This window comes from Phycodurus eques, chromosome 14, assembly GCF_024500275.1.
Source record: "Phycodurus eques isolate BA_2022a chromosome 14, UOR_Pequ_1.1, whole genome shotgun sequence".
NCBI classification, from domain to species: Eukaryota; Metazoa; Chordata; class Actinopteri; order Syngnathiformes; family Syngnathidae; genus Phycodurus; species Phycodurus eques.
Window position 1 is genome coordinate 15,277,514 of NC_084538.1, and position 17,936 is coordinate 15,295,449.

General features: G+C 40.5%; 1 protein-coding gene across 1 annotated transcript in view; it reads right to left on the reverse strand.

The window, feature by feature from the left end:
- dlgap2a (discs, large (Drosophila) homolog-associated protein 2a) overlaps positions 1-17,936 on the reverse strand; it is a 175,965-nt gene that overhangs the window by 14,622 nt on the left and 143,407 nt on the right. Inside the window, exons 6-8 of the mRNA XM_061696775.1 lie at positions 14,934-15,087; positions 14,641-14,857; positions 7,679-7,741 (exon numbers count right to left, since the gene is read on the reverse strand). Coding sequence (XP_061552759.1) covers positions 7,679-7,741; positions 14,641-14,857; positions 14,934-15,087 — 434 coding nt within the window. The remainder of the gene's footprint in view (positions 1-7,678; positions 7,742-14,640; positions 14,858-14,933; positions 15,088-17,936) is intronic.

The following is a 17,936-nucleotide window of genomic DNA, read 5'->3' on the forward strand; positions in this document are numbered from 1 at the left end:
TCACTAAATGGGAAAAATAACTTTCTATGTCCGCTGACCGTAACTACTGGATACAGATATGTAACAATACGTTTAGAATGACAAAAAACACAAATGTACATCTCATACAATATAAAGCGCTCCATAGAACACACTTTACTCAATACACTATGCATAAAATGGGCTTTTCTCCATCTAATAGAGGGGTGGACAAACTACGGCCTGCGGGCCACATCTGGCCCGTTGATCATTTCAATCCGGCCCGCCAAAGATTGGTACAGAATCGCCCAAATCATATCAAACTCATTACTGCATTCATTTGACCTTGTCATATAATGCCGAGTGGTTCCACCAGGTTGTGCTGTAATGCCCAGTGGTTCCATCAGGTTGTCCTGCAATGCCCAGTGTCTCCACCAGGTAGCGCAGTAGGCTACAGTGATACAGTGACTTTGGCCGTTCTGTTTTTACTCTGCTACTGCTCTGAACCCTTCTTCAAGCATGAGTGGGCCAAAGAAAAGAAAAGTCGACAGTGAGTGCCGAGAGTTAATATAGAAAAAAATAAACGGGGAAATGTTTTTCCCCGTTTATTTTTTATATGTAAGCATCTGGTCCTGGCTTGGCCTGCCTGTCAAATTTTAAAAGTCAATGTGGACCCTGAGCCAAAAAGTTTGCCCACCCCTGATCTAATATGCAATGCACCCAAAATACCCCAGACACCTATTTTCATGCTATATGGGAATGCACACCAATTCAATGTTTTTGGTCTTTGGCCTCTTAATCACTCACCGAGCACACACTCACACCACTCACTGTAAATATTTTTCTCACTAGTCACATCTGGGCACTCATACATATCCAGGGGTTCCTGGGGGACTGGTATGTGGTCGGGAGGGGGCGGGTGTCGGACCGGGTTTAGCACATCAGTGCTGTTTCCCGGTCCGGGCGCCCTGCCCCTCCGCCCTGCCTGCTACCCAGGATTTTAATGCATCACACACAATCATCCTCATGTGTCTTTTAATGCACCACATACACCCGTCTCTGGGGGACGGTGGTTCTTGGGTGGGGGGATTTGGCTGTTAGGCAGCAGTGCCTGGCAACCCTGCCCCCCCAACCCACCGACTCACTGGCCTCTCCAAATTTTAATGCACCACACCACTTTGAGGGGCCCTGATGCACGGGGTAGGCCAGTCGGGGACCTGGCAGTCATAGTAACAGGGGGGGAGGTGGGTTCTCACTAGCTTCATGGCGGTACTCCTGAGGCTGGGCACCCCGGGCTGGACGACTGCTTGGCGTTAGGGCTCACCTCTCATGCCCCGCGGCTGCTCCTTCGGCCCCCTCATGAACTCATGAATATGCGAATTGCTTGGGTATCCCCTCACTCACACTCTTGCCCTATAGACTTTTGTAATTTACATAGTCACTCCCACCACACTTCAGTTGTACAGCCGGGTTCGCGACCCTTGTCCTGCATGCTTCCTTTCCTGTCCTTGTCCTGTCCTTCCCTCACAGGGTGTAGCACTACTGCCCTATACAACACTCATATCTAATGTGTCATTGTGAATCCCACCTTTTCGCGATTCACCATTTGGGAACTCCTCTATACTTGTTATTTTTGTGTGTGAAACCTAACTAAAAATAATGACTTACGAAAAAACTCACCTTCAAGGTGCGTCAGAAAGGTTGTAGGACTGGTGTAACAAAAGATATATTTCAAACCCAAACTACGAATTTCCCATTCAATGTGCTTCAAGTTCACGTTTTAAACCACAGAGTAGGTGATGCTATGGGTTACCCTTGGAAAAACTGTCACGAGCTCTGTAGTTCTGGTTTTTGTTCTACAAATGCTTACATCACACAAGGTACTGTAATTAATGAAGGCCTTGTGGGATCTCTTTTGGATTATAATGAGCTGCCCCGTCCACACAAGCCCTCCCAAAGGTTGGCGCCAAATTAATAGCATTTTGCCTAATTAAATCGTAGCTTGAACAGCATAATTACTGGAGACACTGCTATCAAAAATGAAAAGAGAGAGATTGCCATTTAAACCAAGCTCCTCAAACCTCTTAATACATTCTAATGTCCTCCTCACCCTTAATTTGGTTGTGTTTATTAATAGCCATAGAAGTCGCATCTGGGAAGATTGTTCTGCTTCAGGGAATCAATGGCTCATGCAGCTGTCCATTCACAATATAAACTTCCCAATGATGAACAGATGCATTAGTGACAAGAAGCAAGGAGAGTGCATGTGTACAGGCGCACGTGTGCGTGTCTGTGTTTAAAAAAAAATAAAAATAAAATAAAAGAAAAAGCCTATTCAGGGGAATGACTCAGCAGGAAGACCAAAAATACACCTCATAAGTCATCCAGAGGAGGGGCTGGATGCCGTGGGGTGTTGGTGGTAATAGTTAGGGCCTTGGTTTGTAATTCCTACTCCTATCTTGACCCAGGCAGAATTACTCAGCACGTTTTTGATCTGACGTGAACACAGCCAGACTCACACACGGGCTATTTACGCACGACACAGTAAGGTTTTCTTTAGATGTTCCTTTCCACAACAGCAGCCTTTATTTCACAGCCTTTCTCTTGGCTGCACTGCTTCAAGTACATGTCAGATTTTTTGTCCAATCAGATTCCAGCTTCTATATGCTGCAAACGTCACAGATGGTGGAGTGATACATTTGCCTGACTTTGGTGCAGGCAGCGTGGGTCCAGTTCCCACTCAGTGACAGTGTTTTTATGATTAGGAAAACATGTCTGTAGCAAACTTTGCACGTGAATAAATTGAATAATCAGCATCTCTGGTGAGTGTGATGTATTTTATTTAACATTTTTGTTAAACTTTTTGTCATGTTATTACATAAATGTTGATTCCATGGGCGGCGGAACAACTTTGAAAGTGTGTTCACAGTTGTTTTGAGGCACGTTTTTCCACTCCGAGGGCATTTTGGCCCTCTGAAACAAATCGGCGGCGGTGTGTGTGTGTGTGTATGGGGGTGGGGTGGGAGGTGGGGGGGGCTGATTTAAAATGTTGGAAAAGAGCCCTTGTTTTTGTTTTTTTTAAGTGAACGTTTCTGGAAATAACAATGGGGGGCCACAGCATTGTTGTTCCATTTGTGTTCATCAAAATAGCAGTTGAGGCGGCACGGTGACAACTGGTTAGTAGATCTGCCTCACAGTTCTGAGGACTGGGGTTCAATTCCCGGCCCCGCCTGTGTGGAGTTTGCATGTTCTCCCTGTGCCTGCGTGGGTTTTCTCCGGGCACTCTGGTTTCCTGCCACATCCCGAAAACATGCATGGTAGGTTGATTGAAGACTCTATATTGCCTGTAGGTGTGAATATGAGTGTGAATGGTTGTTTGTTTATATGCGCCCTGCGATTGGCTGGTGACCAGTTCAGGGTGTACCCCGTCTCCCATCTGAAGATACAGTAGCTGGGATAGGCTGCAGCACGCCCGCTACCCTCGTGAGGTTCAGCGGTACAGAAAATGGATGGATGGAAAATACTCGTTGATTGTGAAGCAAAGTGTACATGTACTGCATTCCCTGACACACAGGAATGTATATGCGTTTGGATAAGACCTGGGAGGTCAAGCAATTGGTTCACATATGCGTAGTGTTTCCTGACAAAGTGACATCACCTGGCATACATATTACTGCATTATCAGTTGCTTTGACAGGTCCATATGAATGGGAAACAGTTTGACATTGTGGTCTATTGAAGAAAGAAAAAACACTCCCATTTTTAGGTCATTGTCATGTAAAGGCACCCACAATCTGCAGCAGTTCTCCATACCATGTGCACCACAGTGACCACAAAACAATTCATCATAGTGTCAAAATATAAAAATAAATGACATTGCAGAGGATTTGTTCAGATTTCCACCCCACAAAACATCATGGATTAATACATCTGGACAATTTGAGAGGCAATGTTATGGTCAAAGGCTGGCCTACCAACAGGGTAACAGAAAACTGCATCAAGACACCAGACCCTAAATGGGCCAAACTTCACTGAATGTTCCCTCTGGTATGTGATTTAATACCTGCAATTCTGCTCTATAGGAAGTCTTTAACCATATCAGGCTACAGGGCCTGTGTTAAAAAATTGTGACTTAGTTTACTTCCCGTTCGGAGATTACTTTAGGGTAAAAATCTGGTGTTAAAAGTTGAACTAGACTTTTGAAGGAAAATAACAAGGGACATATGGTCAGATTTTGGTGGGTGATAATAGAAAAAGAAATGACCATAAATCCATTATGAAGTATACCAGTCATCTATTTCAATGTGACAGTTGAGTCCTGTGAGAGCAGGGATTCACTTCTTTGCACAGTTTGGGCAAGGTATGAGCATAATCAACAATTAGTTGATTACTTTGATTGTTGAACAAACTGACAATTGTGTGGAACTTACAATTAATCAATAGCATTTAAGGAAATTGACACAAAATTGACACTCCTCTACAAAGTTTTCACCTAATGAATTCAACAATGGAATATGGAAACATAGTACAGAACATTCAAAGAGATTCTCCCGTCTCCAGATTAAAACCGTGATAGATGCTTGTAAAGGTCTCCCAAAGGGGGAAATTGACAGAGTGAGTGGGACTGCTATCTTTATTTTATATATTTAAATTATATTATTATTTGGGACCCTGCTCAAGGCCAGAAACAAAACTCCCAAAAAAGAGACTTTAATATTGTGGACGACAAAACTTGCCCTCAGGCTCAAGTCCTTAAAGGCTGACTTACCCCTGCCCCCCCAAATAATTTTAATTGTACCCCATATCTCGTGTGCCTTTAGGAGATAAACATACTGTATATGAGGAGAATACGACATACATATGATGTTTGCATAACTGTGCTAAGCAATGCAGCAGCATTTCTTTGCCTGGCTATGTGACCTTGACGAAATATCATTAACAGTTAGTAAAAGCTATGCCGATAACAGACAACACGGAATGTAATATTTTTCTCACTTTCTTTCACAAGTGCAAACAACTAGCGTGCTATTGGCGAGGCTGATAAACACATGGCAATGAGTCAACCGCTCCATCTCTGTTAGGACTGCTGTATCTGGACTAGCTAACATGATGGTGAGGTGGGGGTAGCTGAGTGACACACCATTAGGAGTCTTTCTCCTTTGGTGGATTTATCACTGAAAAGCAAATGCAGCACTTTGTTTTGCAGCCGGCTATTAAGGATATGTAAATGATAGGGAAAGCACGATGGACTGTAAACAAAACATAATGAGCACTGTCGCTTTGTATTGCTGGTAGAAACCAAGGAATAAGAAAAATACCAATAAAAAGCCATTACACACGTTTCCGCCCTGGGTGCTAAGTAAAACCTCAAACAGAACAATGTAACCAATAACTTTAAACCAGGGCTAAGTCAAATAATGAAGATATAGTTACAGTTGATAGATAAATACAGCCTTTTTTACTCGTTTGGGACAGTGCACTTGAAGCACGTTCAACAACATAGGAAGTGAGCCAAAACAAGCCAGTCTGCGTGTGGATCAAATCACCTTACATTTGTTTGTGGCAACATGCTCATCACTCTGTCTATTTGCATTCACCTATATTACAAATAACACAAGAAAGTGGCAAAAGATTTGTTACAGATTTGTTACACACCCCTGTTCAAATCCAAGGTTTTTTATGAGGTAGAAAATTGAGACCAAGCTAAATTATTTCAATATGTTTTTTTACTATTGATGTGAACTATAATCTGTACAACTCAATTGAAAAAATATTTTAGAGAGGGGAAGTAAAAATTAACAAGTGAGATAAAGTAGTTGCACAAGTGTGCAGACGCTCTTATATATGGGAATGTGGCTTTGTTCGAAATTAAACAATTGTTACGTTAAAGGGAGTCAGCTCCTGCCACCATTCAAAATGCCTTGGATTAACCTCAAATAAAGTTAAATTTTATCGTATGTTTTTCCTGACATTTTTGTAGTCAAATCTTAAAGCAAAGCGCCACAGAGCTCCAAGCGCATCAGAGGGATCTCATTGTTCAAATATATTAGTCAATCGAGGCATACAAATTAATTTACAACACATTCAATATACTATGGAATACAGTGAAGACAGTCGTCCTTAATAGGAGAATATATGGCACAACAACGTCATTACCAACAACTGGACATCCCTTCAAAATTGATTAATAGATGAGAAGAAAACTGGTCAGGCAGGCTGCCAAGAGGCTGACAGGAGCATTGACGGATTGCAGGAATTTCTGGCAAGTGCTGGCTGTTTGGTACATGTGAGTCTTCCGTCTTTTTCATATATCTGTGCTAAGGGGTAGGGTGACAAGACGGGAGCTTTATCTTACAAAGAAAAATATTCAAGCCCTGCTAAACTTTCCCAAAACACACTTGAAATCTCCCAAATACATGTGGCAAAATGTGTTAGAGTCCGATGAAACCAAGGTTAAACTTTTTGGCCGTAATTCCGAAAGGTGTGTTCGGCGCAAATACAACACTGCACAACATCGCCAAAAGAACACCACGCCTACAGTGAAGCACGGATGTGGCAATATCATGTTTTGAGGCTGTTTTTCTTCAGCTGGAAATGGGGCCTTAGTCAAGGTAGAGGGAATTATGAAGAGTTCCAAGTACCAGTCCATCCTAGCACAAAACCTGCTTGAAAGCATGACAATGTCAGGAAAAGCCTACTAGAACAACTTTACTTGGGGTTAATCAGAGGGATTTTAACAGTGGCAGGTGTGTGCTGACTCCCATTAAACATGAGTTTGAATATGATTGGTTAATTCTGGCCTGGAATTTGAACGGGGGTGAGAAGATTTTTTATATCAACTGTAAATTCACAACATTTGCCGTTTTCATTCCTTTCTTAGAGTATTTCAATCGACTGAAATAAATTGAAATAATAAATTATAGCTGTACTGTGTTTAAAAAAAGATGAATAATTTCTGACATCAAAAACGTAAAAAAAAACAAAAAAAAATTAAAAAACTAACCACATAGCATGTTTTGCTACTCAAAAATACCATTCACCAAAAATAATGCACTCATAATTAGGCTGGGGTAAGATTAATGTTAGGGTTTGCTGTACATTAGATATATACTGTATGTTGTTCCCCCAAAGTTTTTGTGCCACTGAATGTAACAAAATGTTGTACAGTGATATTGTAAACTGGTCTGAAGGGAGATATCACATCATCATCAGACAATGATGCAGTCATAAAAATATCGATGGCAGACAAAACCCTCTCAACAATCGAAAGTATTTTATGGCTGCAGTCACTCTCAATTAAAGAACATTGAACTCAACATGAAGAGAACCTGTAACTCTCCAACAGCCATTAGTGAGTGAGTAGATTCAAAAAAGGGTCAATACACTTGATGAATCAATGATATGGAACTGCGCTGCCTGGGAGAAGTCAGTGATTACACCGACCAAAATCCATCAATACAGGAAGATTGGTCCCATGTCACATGTTATCATTGCACATTATAGATAGTTTTAGCTCTTCGGTACAAACAGATTAAGGGATATTTGTTGATTATAACAAATGTGTAACAACTAAGCACACAACACATTATTGACACATACTGTATAAAGAACTAGACTTGTGGGTCCTCCAGGTTGCATTTCTTCATTTTGTTTTTTTTTTATTAAAAAAAAAAAAAAAAAAATCATTCTTCTTTTTATTTATTTATTTATTTATTTTTACCTGGGGGATGTTGAGGAGTCTGGTCAATACTGCTGCAGTTGGAGGGGAGGCAGAACTGGATGCCTGAAAACAAGGGAGTGGGGTGGACATTCAGAGGCATGGGCATATTAGCCCAAACATTCATTTTGTTTATCCATTCACTTTACATGGTGAGTGGATCCATACACAGTAGTGCTGGCTTTGGGGCTCTTCCTGCACAGTGGGTGTCACTTTGTAACAAATACAGAGTAGTCTGTCTACCATAACTTCATATATGTCTCTAAAAAAAATCATATTAAATATTGGGCATTATTATAATAATTTAGGTTGAAACTAATGATACAATTACAGTACCTTCAAATATATTTATTGCCATGAATGTTCCCATCAGTCAGAATGACAAAATTTTTTTATCTTTACAACAAATGAATTAGACTTTTTGTCTTGCAGTTGTTGCAGAAATAAATGGACCCAAAGCAACAGATCGAATAAATATCAGCTTAGACATACGCTGCCTTGTGTCATCACTATTTAACTGTAATGTAAGTCGTCATGAAATCATGTTTAATGATTTATTGGTATACCATACCATTTTTAAAATTCAAGTCCTTTCAAATTAATTCCACGATCTTTTTTATTTTTTTAAATTTTTTTAAAAAGGACATATATTGGAAAATGCACATTTTAATTGCTTGTATACAAATAGCAGAGCTTTTGGAGTGCATCATCAAATGTGAAACTACAGAGCTGCATTGAGCTGTTTGTGTTTGACAATGTGTCGAACGCATGCGCCACATGCATTGATCTGTACACTAATTGACAGGTATATATATGTATGAAGTGTAGTTATGAAGTGCTGCTTCCACAAGTGAAAATGCTTATTATTGTCTTTACGGATGCTTTCTTTTTTCGCACGCTTGGCTCCACTTCTACAAGTAGAAGCCGCTTGCCTTGTCCAACTTGGAGCTCCACCCCAGTAGTCATGGTAATGACAGCTGTACTTGGCATTGGTTCCGCAGTAGAGTGGCCCGGATCAACAGCTGCTGATTTTCACGTGACTGGACAACACCTTCAAAAGTTTCAGGAGGCGTAAAAAAATGAGGTGCACTGTAGTTCTTGATCCTTGGGGTATTTTGTTGCAGACATTGTATTAACACAGCTGAGAACTGTTTTTAATTGTAAAAATAATGTATAATATTTCTTCACTGGAGTATAGTCCTAAGGACAACAAATCTGACTATTAATCATGAAGAGGAAGACTGTGATTACTTTTTCACCTTTTTTTCTGAAATTAAGATCAAAACAATCTCTTAATTATCTGCTGTGACCAAAAAAGAAGCACCCATATTGTTCACAATTGTGAGTATTTAATTGAAAGCAGATATTTTACAGTCTCAGATTTGAATTTTGGCCTCAGTGAATGACTTTCATTACAAGGTCATTTATTTGACACAGTTCTATTCCATTTCGTTTGATAAAAAAGTTGTATAATATGGGAGCACATGTTATATTACATTTTGTTGGCATAGATGTTTTGTAATATGAAAAGTTGGATATGGATGAGGGGGTAAAAGTAAGATGGGCTTTGCTGCTGAAATGACAAAACGAATACAACAATACAAGCAATTAACTTCGCATCGCTTTAAAAATCTTTCTGCCTCAGCCAATTTAGCAAACTTTCATAAAGTGCAGAAAAAAAAATCATTTTTCTGGAAGCTCACTGATGCTCAGCTCAAAGGTTCCTTTTGTTGCAGTGTGCTTTATTAGAGCACAGGATTCAGTGGGGATGTGGAGCCCATTAATTGACACACAGCAAAGATATCTTATGATTGATCTGTCTTTTCAGATGTTCCCTAGTCTTAATAGAATTGTGCCATCAGTGACTATCTAGGCGCTTTTAATTGCACTGATTATAAAGCAGAAATTACAAATAGGCTCAAATGCATACTGTGAGGCATGGCACAGTTTGAATTACTGAAGATGCCATTCAACATTACCAAATGCGTGTCATCATTCCTTGTCACATGTCCCAAAATAAATATCCACACAATAATGTCCAGAACTATTCTAGATTATTATGCCATTATACTCATACTGTGGAATTACATTCTTAGTCTTAAAATTCCTGAGCCCAATGATAATGTTTTACCGTAAAAATAAGCAATATCAGCACTCAACATGACCTTTTTTTTTTTTTTTAACTGTTATTTTGGTGACTGATTTATGGAGTATTTTAGAATAGGTTTACTCTTACATTGTTTCCATCTTATCATATGTGATGTGAATTGTTTGTATTTCGAGCTAGAGTATATCTACAGCATATGCTATTACGGTTTTACTTTTGGAATATATTTGAGCATGAATGAACTTTCTTTAATAGTATTCCAGAATTATAGATTATCATCAGCAAATATTTCATACGACTTTGTCGACCCATTAGCTCACACAGTAAACACCCTTGCAATTCATAGTTATATAATAACTGTCCAAATTATCTCACTCCACCTCGGAGTGAAAATACACATACAACCAAAAGAAAGGAAGGTTTCCATTGTCACTGCAGATTTTCAATTTTCCAGTCATCTGCAGCATTTTCATAGTTTAAGAGAGTGCCTCAAAACAACTGACGGATGTTGTATTATTTATCCTCGAAACATGACTGAGCCCTTTACAGCAGTCATTTTCTTGTAGTTGCCATCCGATACAACATTTCCATTAAACCTTGAATCCTTATTGTAAATTTATCACAGTTGAAGACAGTTCTTAGAATATGATAGCTCTCGATGCTATAAATACAGTTCTCTGTGGAATATTATGCAGAAGTCCTTGCTTTGAATGCCAATGATCTTATTACATTTGGATCACTCCATTGCTCTACATCACTCTGGCAGCTATTAACTATGAGTTATGGATATACATTGGGCTACATTTTATCTGCTGAGACTGAACTGCGGCTTCACAGTGTGAGAGATACATATGTGATTTCGGCACTGTTGTATTCATATCGCCCACTCCAAAGTTCCACACTAGCACTCCTCTGTACTGATTCTTTCTTCTGGGTCCTTTTCTGCCACCGGTACCATAGAAAGGCTTCCTCGTACAAAGACCGATCTGGACTATTTGTGGTCTTTTCCTTTACAAATTCCCCATGCCCCTGGGAATACTCCATGGTCCCAAGAGACTCTTCTATTATCTCATAAGGCTTCATGCTTGACTGGACTAATGATGGTCCCACTACATCCTCTGGATCATGTGAAGGTGGATCAATATCACATAACAAAGGATCTGGTGATGGACTTGTGGGTCCAAAGTCCATTTCCAATGAGGTATCAGGGGATAGTGAACTTGGAGGTGATATTGTGACAGTGACTTGTGGTAGTGGGGTTTTCTGTAATATTGACACATTACCATGGGGCTCAGAATCCAAGCAACACTCCGTAGCTGTTTCAAAGCAGACAGCATCTTGTGACAATGACTGATCTGACGGGCATAGCGTGGCAGGCTCTGCAGTGAGTATTTGGGAACAATCTGATTGGCAGAAAGGATTGTCCAAATCCAAAATAGATGGTGAGTCTATACTTAGGCCAAATGGCTCTGGTTCAGGGTCCATGAACACTGAATCAAGATCATCTTGATCTAGTGAAGTCAGCATGACTAAGTCAAAGTGAACCAGATCAGCATGATATATTGGTGTGCTATCAAGCGGTTCGGGAAGCGGTGGCCACTCTGAGTCTTCCCATTCTGATTCAGTGTTTGGTTGAGTCTGTGGTAAACTAAATGAAAAGGTTGAATCTGGTTGCATTTGCGCAGAGGCAGGACCAATGTGACTAACTGGAAGGGACACAATGGGGTCAGGATTTGGATCGCTGTGAGTTGGACTCTCTGGAGAATCTATGTCAAAGTACTCTGCCACCACAATGGAAGGATATTTCTCCACATTAAATGATGGAGCAGTATCATGATCACTTGTGGGTGCATCATGAACTACCAACTGGCTTTCGTTAATGGAGTCGGACGTTGATGCCATTGATAAGTCTATTGCTTTTGGTTCTGATCCCCTTGGGTCTGTTCCACTTGACTCTTGTAATCCTGCATTTGTTGGCGACACTAGCATTGGATTTGGCTTGTCTCCAGCAAAATGATATAGGAACTCAGAATCTGATGCAATGTCATACTCATGCTCTTCTGGTGAAGACACTGTAACCACAGGGACTGGATATGGGAGGTGGGTATTTTCTCTCTCAATCTGGTCAAATTCTGTGGATTTCAATCCCATTTGGTGAGATGGTTTAGTATCCAAGTGGTAATCATTTGACGTTTTGCCACTGCTTTGCTGTGGCGTGATGACCATGTCTTGGTAAACTGTCACCAAATCCTGTAGCCTTTCAAGGGATAATTCTGCAACCAGCACCATACCATCAGAGGTGAGTGACTTCTTTGTTACAGGATCATCTGATCTCCCAGCACCCTGGTCAGGCAGCTCTAGTTCTGTTTCTAGTTTTACTGAGGGGCCCACCTTGGGTAATTCTAAAGGCTTAGTTTTGGCTGCTCTAGCAGAAAATTGGATCATTGGATCCAAGGAAAGGGGAATAGCACTTTCCACATACATTGACTGTGGACGTGCAAGAATGCTTGGATCCATAGAAAGCTGCTTTGGCAGTTTTTTTTGTGTCACTTTCTTTTTCTCCTTCTCTTCTGGACAATTGATGGCTGCATCTGCAGTGCTTTGCCGCACCAATGTCTTGCTTCTTGCCTGAGTCCCTACTGAAACTTTAGATACATTTTTTATTTTCTCCTTAGCTCCCCTGGTGCTTTGATTTGCTCCTGATGTTCCAAATCCTTCAGCACCGAATCCTGCATGGGCACCTGTCATTGTCTCTGCCGCAACACTTCCACCCAAACCCACCCCTACTGGCATTTTACAACTTTGGGGAGACCATGTGTTGTAATTACTTGTAAATGTATTGAAATTGATGTTGAAAGCACGAAGTTCTTTACAGAGGTCCCTTCTGAGTTCAGCTAGCTCTAGACGCATGGCAGACACCTCCTCCTTCCATTGCATGCTGATAGCTGCAGCCAATGTCGCTGAGTCTTTAATACTGGCCTGAATAGCTTTTGGTGAAGGCCTTTCTTGTCCAGTATGTCTCGGGGATCTGAAGAGAATTGGAGAGACTGGTGGTCCAGACAGAGGTTTGGCTGCAGCCACCAGGTTATCTTGGTGGCAAGACCTGTCTCTTCTGATGGGGCAGCCTAGATCATCATGTGCCAAAGGGGCTTTATCTGCTGCCACATCCTCATGTGCCCTGGCTTGGTTGAGTAAACAAGAGTCTTCCTGCACATAATTTCTGTCTGGAAGACAAATGTAAATATGTATTTGTAATATGGCCACAGGTGTGAGCAGCTGGAGAGAATGTGCTTTATATTGCCACAGAGCAGTAATATCAAGTCATGCACTAATTGCCATGAGTCAAAACGAGATTACAGCATAAATCTAACGCAACAACGCAAATGTTATTATTGCTATTTCAATAACTTGCACAAATATCTATTCTAAAGATTATATTTATGTTTTACACTCTGTAATTCCATGAGACATTACCATAATGTTTCCATAATGTTGATAAAGCACTCCCATTTTGACTCATTTCTGTTGACGGTTTACACTGCCTTCTCAACATTAAAAATTTGGCATGCGTTCTTAACATCTTTTCAATGCACAAAGGACAACTTTCTAGCGGCTAGAACACAAAAGAAAAAATATTCATCACATAAAGGATGTTTAAAAAAAAATGCATGCTGTTCTGCTATCAGCTAAGATCCAAAAACATGAACTTTGTGCTATGAAAAGAGGCAAAGATGAGCACAGCTTCCAAACATTTTTCCATCAATCAGGAAGTATAGTATGAACCCTATTGAAAATGTGATGTTCACTCTGACCAACTCATTCCAAACTCTAATTGCCTCTTGACCTAAATAAAATCATTCAATTATCAAGTTTCGCCCCCTAAAATGCAAGTTTACTTAACTTTACTGAGAAAGCAGTGTAAGCAAGCACCAATAGGGATGAAGTATTGATAATAAGCACATCTCCAGATGGACACACCTCTAACGCTCCCTATGTTAATCTACATGTTGTTGTGTGGTGAGGGGTGGAATCCATTTAGACTTCTTTCGTGGGCACGTTCTCTTCTTTTCTTTTCTTCCCCCTGTCTTCATCTGTGCTTGGACGTATCGTTTCCTTGAAGAATCCAATAATCGAGAGGTCATGAAACCACCAGCAGCTTCCAATTAATATTCACGCCTTAGTATCAGAAATAAATGGAGGTGTTAGATTAACTGTAACAAGTTTTTATACGTGAGGGGTGATTACACTGACGACACTGTGAATGTTTCAAAATGTGTACATTCAATGTCGGCTGTTTTTTTTTTTTTTTTTTTTTAAATCCAAGTTGCATAATAGTCATATGATACTGAAAACAACCCAAGGGCATGGAAATCCCAAAGTGTATCCTGTGACATTTAAAGATTTGCAGCACATTGTGAACTGGATTTACAAGTGGATAATTCATACAACACGTTCACCATATTTTTGCCCAATTTACAGTAAAAGTCAGTGCATTCACCTTGTGGCATAATAGAGAAAGTCAGACATTAAATGTAATGTAGAAAGCCTGTTGCCTGATATTTGTCTCTCGTGATTTTCAATAGGGTTCATAGCTTTACTCTCTGATGCATCCAATGGACGAGCAGATGACTCAACGCATCCAAAATACAAAAGGATGAACTTGCACAGCTCAAAGGTTCTAAGTATGAAAATCCTACTTACATCCAAAACAATGGAAACATGGAATAAGTCATGCAATAATTAGACATCTGACAGAATAATAATTTTATGCCAGCTGCTCCAGCCATTACCACAAGTTCATAGCAAATACAAGCATCTGCTTTTGTGTCAGCTGAATAGGATGTACATGACCTTTTACCTGTGGTGGATCTGATGGTGGAGGTGACAGTGGAAGCCATGGGAGGGATGCACTCATCATCTTGAGAGTAGCCGGCTTGGATGGCTCGCAGGTAGCTGTGACTCCGGGTTCGAAAACAGCCAGGTAAGTCCAAAGCATCCATTGCCTGGGATTCCAGCTCGCTGAACACAGACTCACAGACTGATTCAAATTGCCCATTTATTTCCGTTTCGCTCACCTGTGAGGAGCAAAAGCCACCAGAAAGGACAAAAACACATGAGAGACACAGAGACCTACCAAATTTGCAGACTAACCTGGCTCACTTGGCTAACACAGCTGGCCTGGCTGAGGGTGCTGACTGCCCGCATGTAGCTCTGATTCCTGGAGCGAAACTTGGGAGAGTTGTAGTGTGCAGACGGGTCCAGGGAAATATTCGGGTGCATGGCTGTTTGCAAGTGGTAGCTCTGACTGAACACAGAGACACAGATAGAAATACGCCAGGAGTGGCACTCGTGACAAGTTCTTTGGTCAGGAAATTAAATAAAATTAAACCACAAATTTCTGCAGCATGGCTGTTGGTTTCAGGGCAATAACCTTTCTTCCTTGAAAAGGAGACACACCTTCTTTGTAGAAGTGACTTTAAAAAAGTGATTGGATTTATGTTGTGCTGACACATCAAATCAATGTGTGCAAATGAGGGAAATGCAAATCAGGAACTACAAGTAGCTAGTGAGCAAGCACTTCACAGAGAACCCTGTTAGCCACCACATCAATTAAATGAGTCAACCAAGTAGAGGAGGATAGATGTTTGGGACTTTGTACCAAGGAAGGAATATGCCAAATTAATGTAAAGGCAGGGAGAAAAAGGGTCCGTAAATAAACTCAGAATACCAAGTGACATTAAGAATACAAATGGGAATTTCCCACTGCCAGACCGCTTTCTGGTGGCAGGTAAGGATGAGTTAGAAACCGTCTATGGAAATAAGTGCTTGGCAGTAGATGAAATGTCAGCGTCATGGGAAAAAAAAAAGGCTGTCAATACATCATGTCATGCCGGGAACTTCTCTGCTCCATATTGGCAACGCCATTCGAAATGAAAGCATCCAGATATCAATGAGGTAAAAGCTGACTATCTACGGAAATGTTCAAGATTTCTGATCACAAAATTGAAACAGATTATGCTGCCCGTATTTTCAATCAGTGTTATGCTTTGTAACGTGTCACTGTGAATTTCAACAGTTACAATGGAACCTCTAGAGTCAAACGCACTTGAGTTTGTGGAATTTGAAATTCACACTTTCAATTTGTAATATATGACACCAGCATTAAATATTTATGGGCAAAAGAGTTGTCTCTTTACTTGTCTTTTTAGGATTGTTTTTTCTACACTAACTCCAAAAGATGGATATTTATCCTTGATGTCACATGAGATGCCATCATTTGACTCATAAGAGCTCTGGTAAGGTAGAATTCATGTTAGCAACATTTATTGCAAAGAGAGACTGGCGTCAACAAGGGCTCTTAAGAGAAGGAGAATGTTAAAAGAGAAAAGATACTCCAGATGGTATATGAACCAAGGGGATAATCAAAGGAGTATATAGTAACTGTAGCAGTGTACAGTGGTTTATAGGTTTTATAGAGATTAACTTCTTTAAAATTCTTTGTGTGATGATTATTAATGATAAAAAAAAAAGATCCATGTATTCATTTATTTCTTTTATTTTAATGTACAACCACAATTCCAATGAAGTTGGGACGTTAAACATAAATAAAAACAGAATACAATTATTTGCAAATCACGTTCAACCTATATTTGATTGAATACACTACAAAGACAAGATATTTCATGTTCAAACTGATCAACATTATTGTTTTTAGCAAATAATCATTAACTTAGAATTTTATGGCTGCAACACGTTCCAAAAAAGCTGGGACAGGGTCATGTTTACCACTGTGTTACATCACCTTTTCTTTTAACAACATTCAATAATAGTTTGGGAAATGAGGACACTAATTGTTGACGCTTTGTAGGTGGAATTATTTCCCATTCTTGCTTGATGTACAGCTTCAGATGTTCAATAGTCCGGGGTCTCCGTTGTCGTATTTTACGCTTCATAATGCGCCACACATTTTCAATGGGAGACAGGTCTGGACTGCAGGCTGGCCAGTCTAGTACCCACACTCTTTCACTACAAAGCCACGCTGTTGTAACACGTGCAGAATGGGGTTTGGCATTGTCTTGCTGAAATAAGCAGGGGCGTCCATGAAAAAGACGTTGCTTGGATGGCAGCATATGCTTCTCCAAAAGCTGTATGTACCTTTCAGCATTAATGGTGCCTTCACAGATGTGTAATTTACCCATGCCATTGGCACTAACACAGCCCCATACCATCACAGATGTTGGCTTTTTAACGTCCATAACAGTCCGGATGGTTCTTTTCCTCTTTGGCCCAGAGGACACGACGTCCACAATTTCCAACAACAATTTAAAATATGGACTCGTCGGACCACAGAACACTTTTCCACTTTGCATCAGTCCATCTTGATGAGCTCGGGCCCAGAGAAGCCAGCGGCGTTTCTGGGTGTTGTTGATAAATGACTTTTGCTTTGCATAGTAGAGTTTCAAGTTGCACTTACGGATGTAGCGCCGAACTGTATTTACTGACATTGGTTTTCTGAAGTGTTACTGAGGACACTATTGCACGCACACTATTGCACAGTGTGCGTGGTTTGGCAGCTGTTTTCATGAATGGCCGGTCAGTCGGTCTCTGGTTTTGCCGTGATTCAAAATTTGCAGACCGTCGCAGATCACAGCCATTCAAAATGCGCATAAACTTTCACTCACGCTAAAAATACATTTCTAGATTTTAAGCGAGTGAGAGAGAATGGCCGCGCCAGCCCCAAGCCATATAAATACAGTGTATAAACACCACTTAACAATATTTATAATTTCTAATGTGCCTGCTGATGAAAAAGCCAAGCTTGTGGCCAAAATGGGTCAGGAAGTCTCATTGTTTTGCAGTAGTTCAGTGCAATGGGGTTTGACCGCATCGCACAGTGTCTGGCGGGCCGAACAGGTAAAAATGTTAAAATGGGTACAATTAATGAAAGTTTAGGGATTGGCACAAATTTTGCGACAGATAACTTCCATTTCCATTATTTCCCAAGAGAAAACCTGTTCCGGAATGGAATGTGTTCGATCTTAGAGGTTTCACTGTTTTGTGTTTTTTATTTACTGCATGACAAAGTTGCAAAGTAATCTCTCATTGAGCTGCCATTGGCGTCATTAACAAATTGTCAGCCATGGCAGCAAGTCA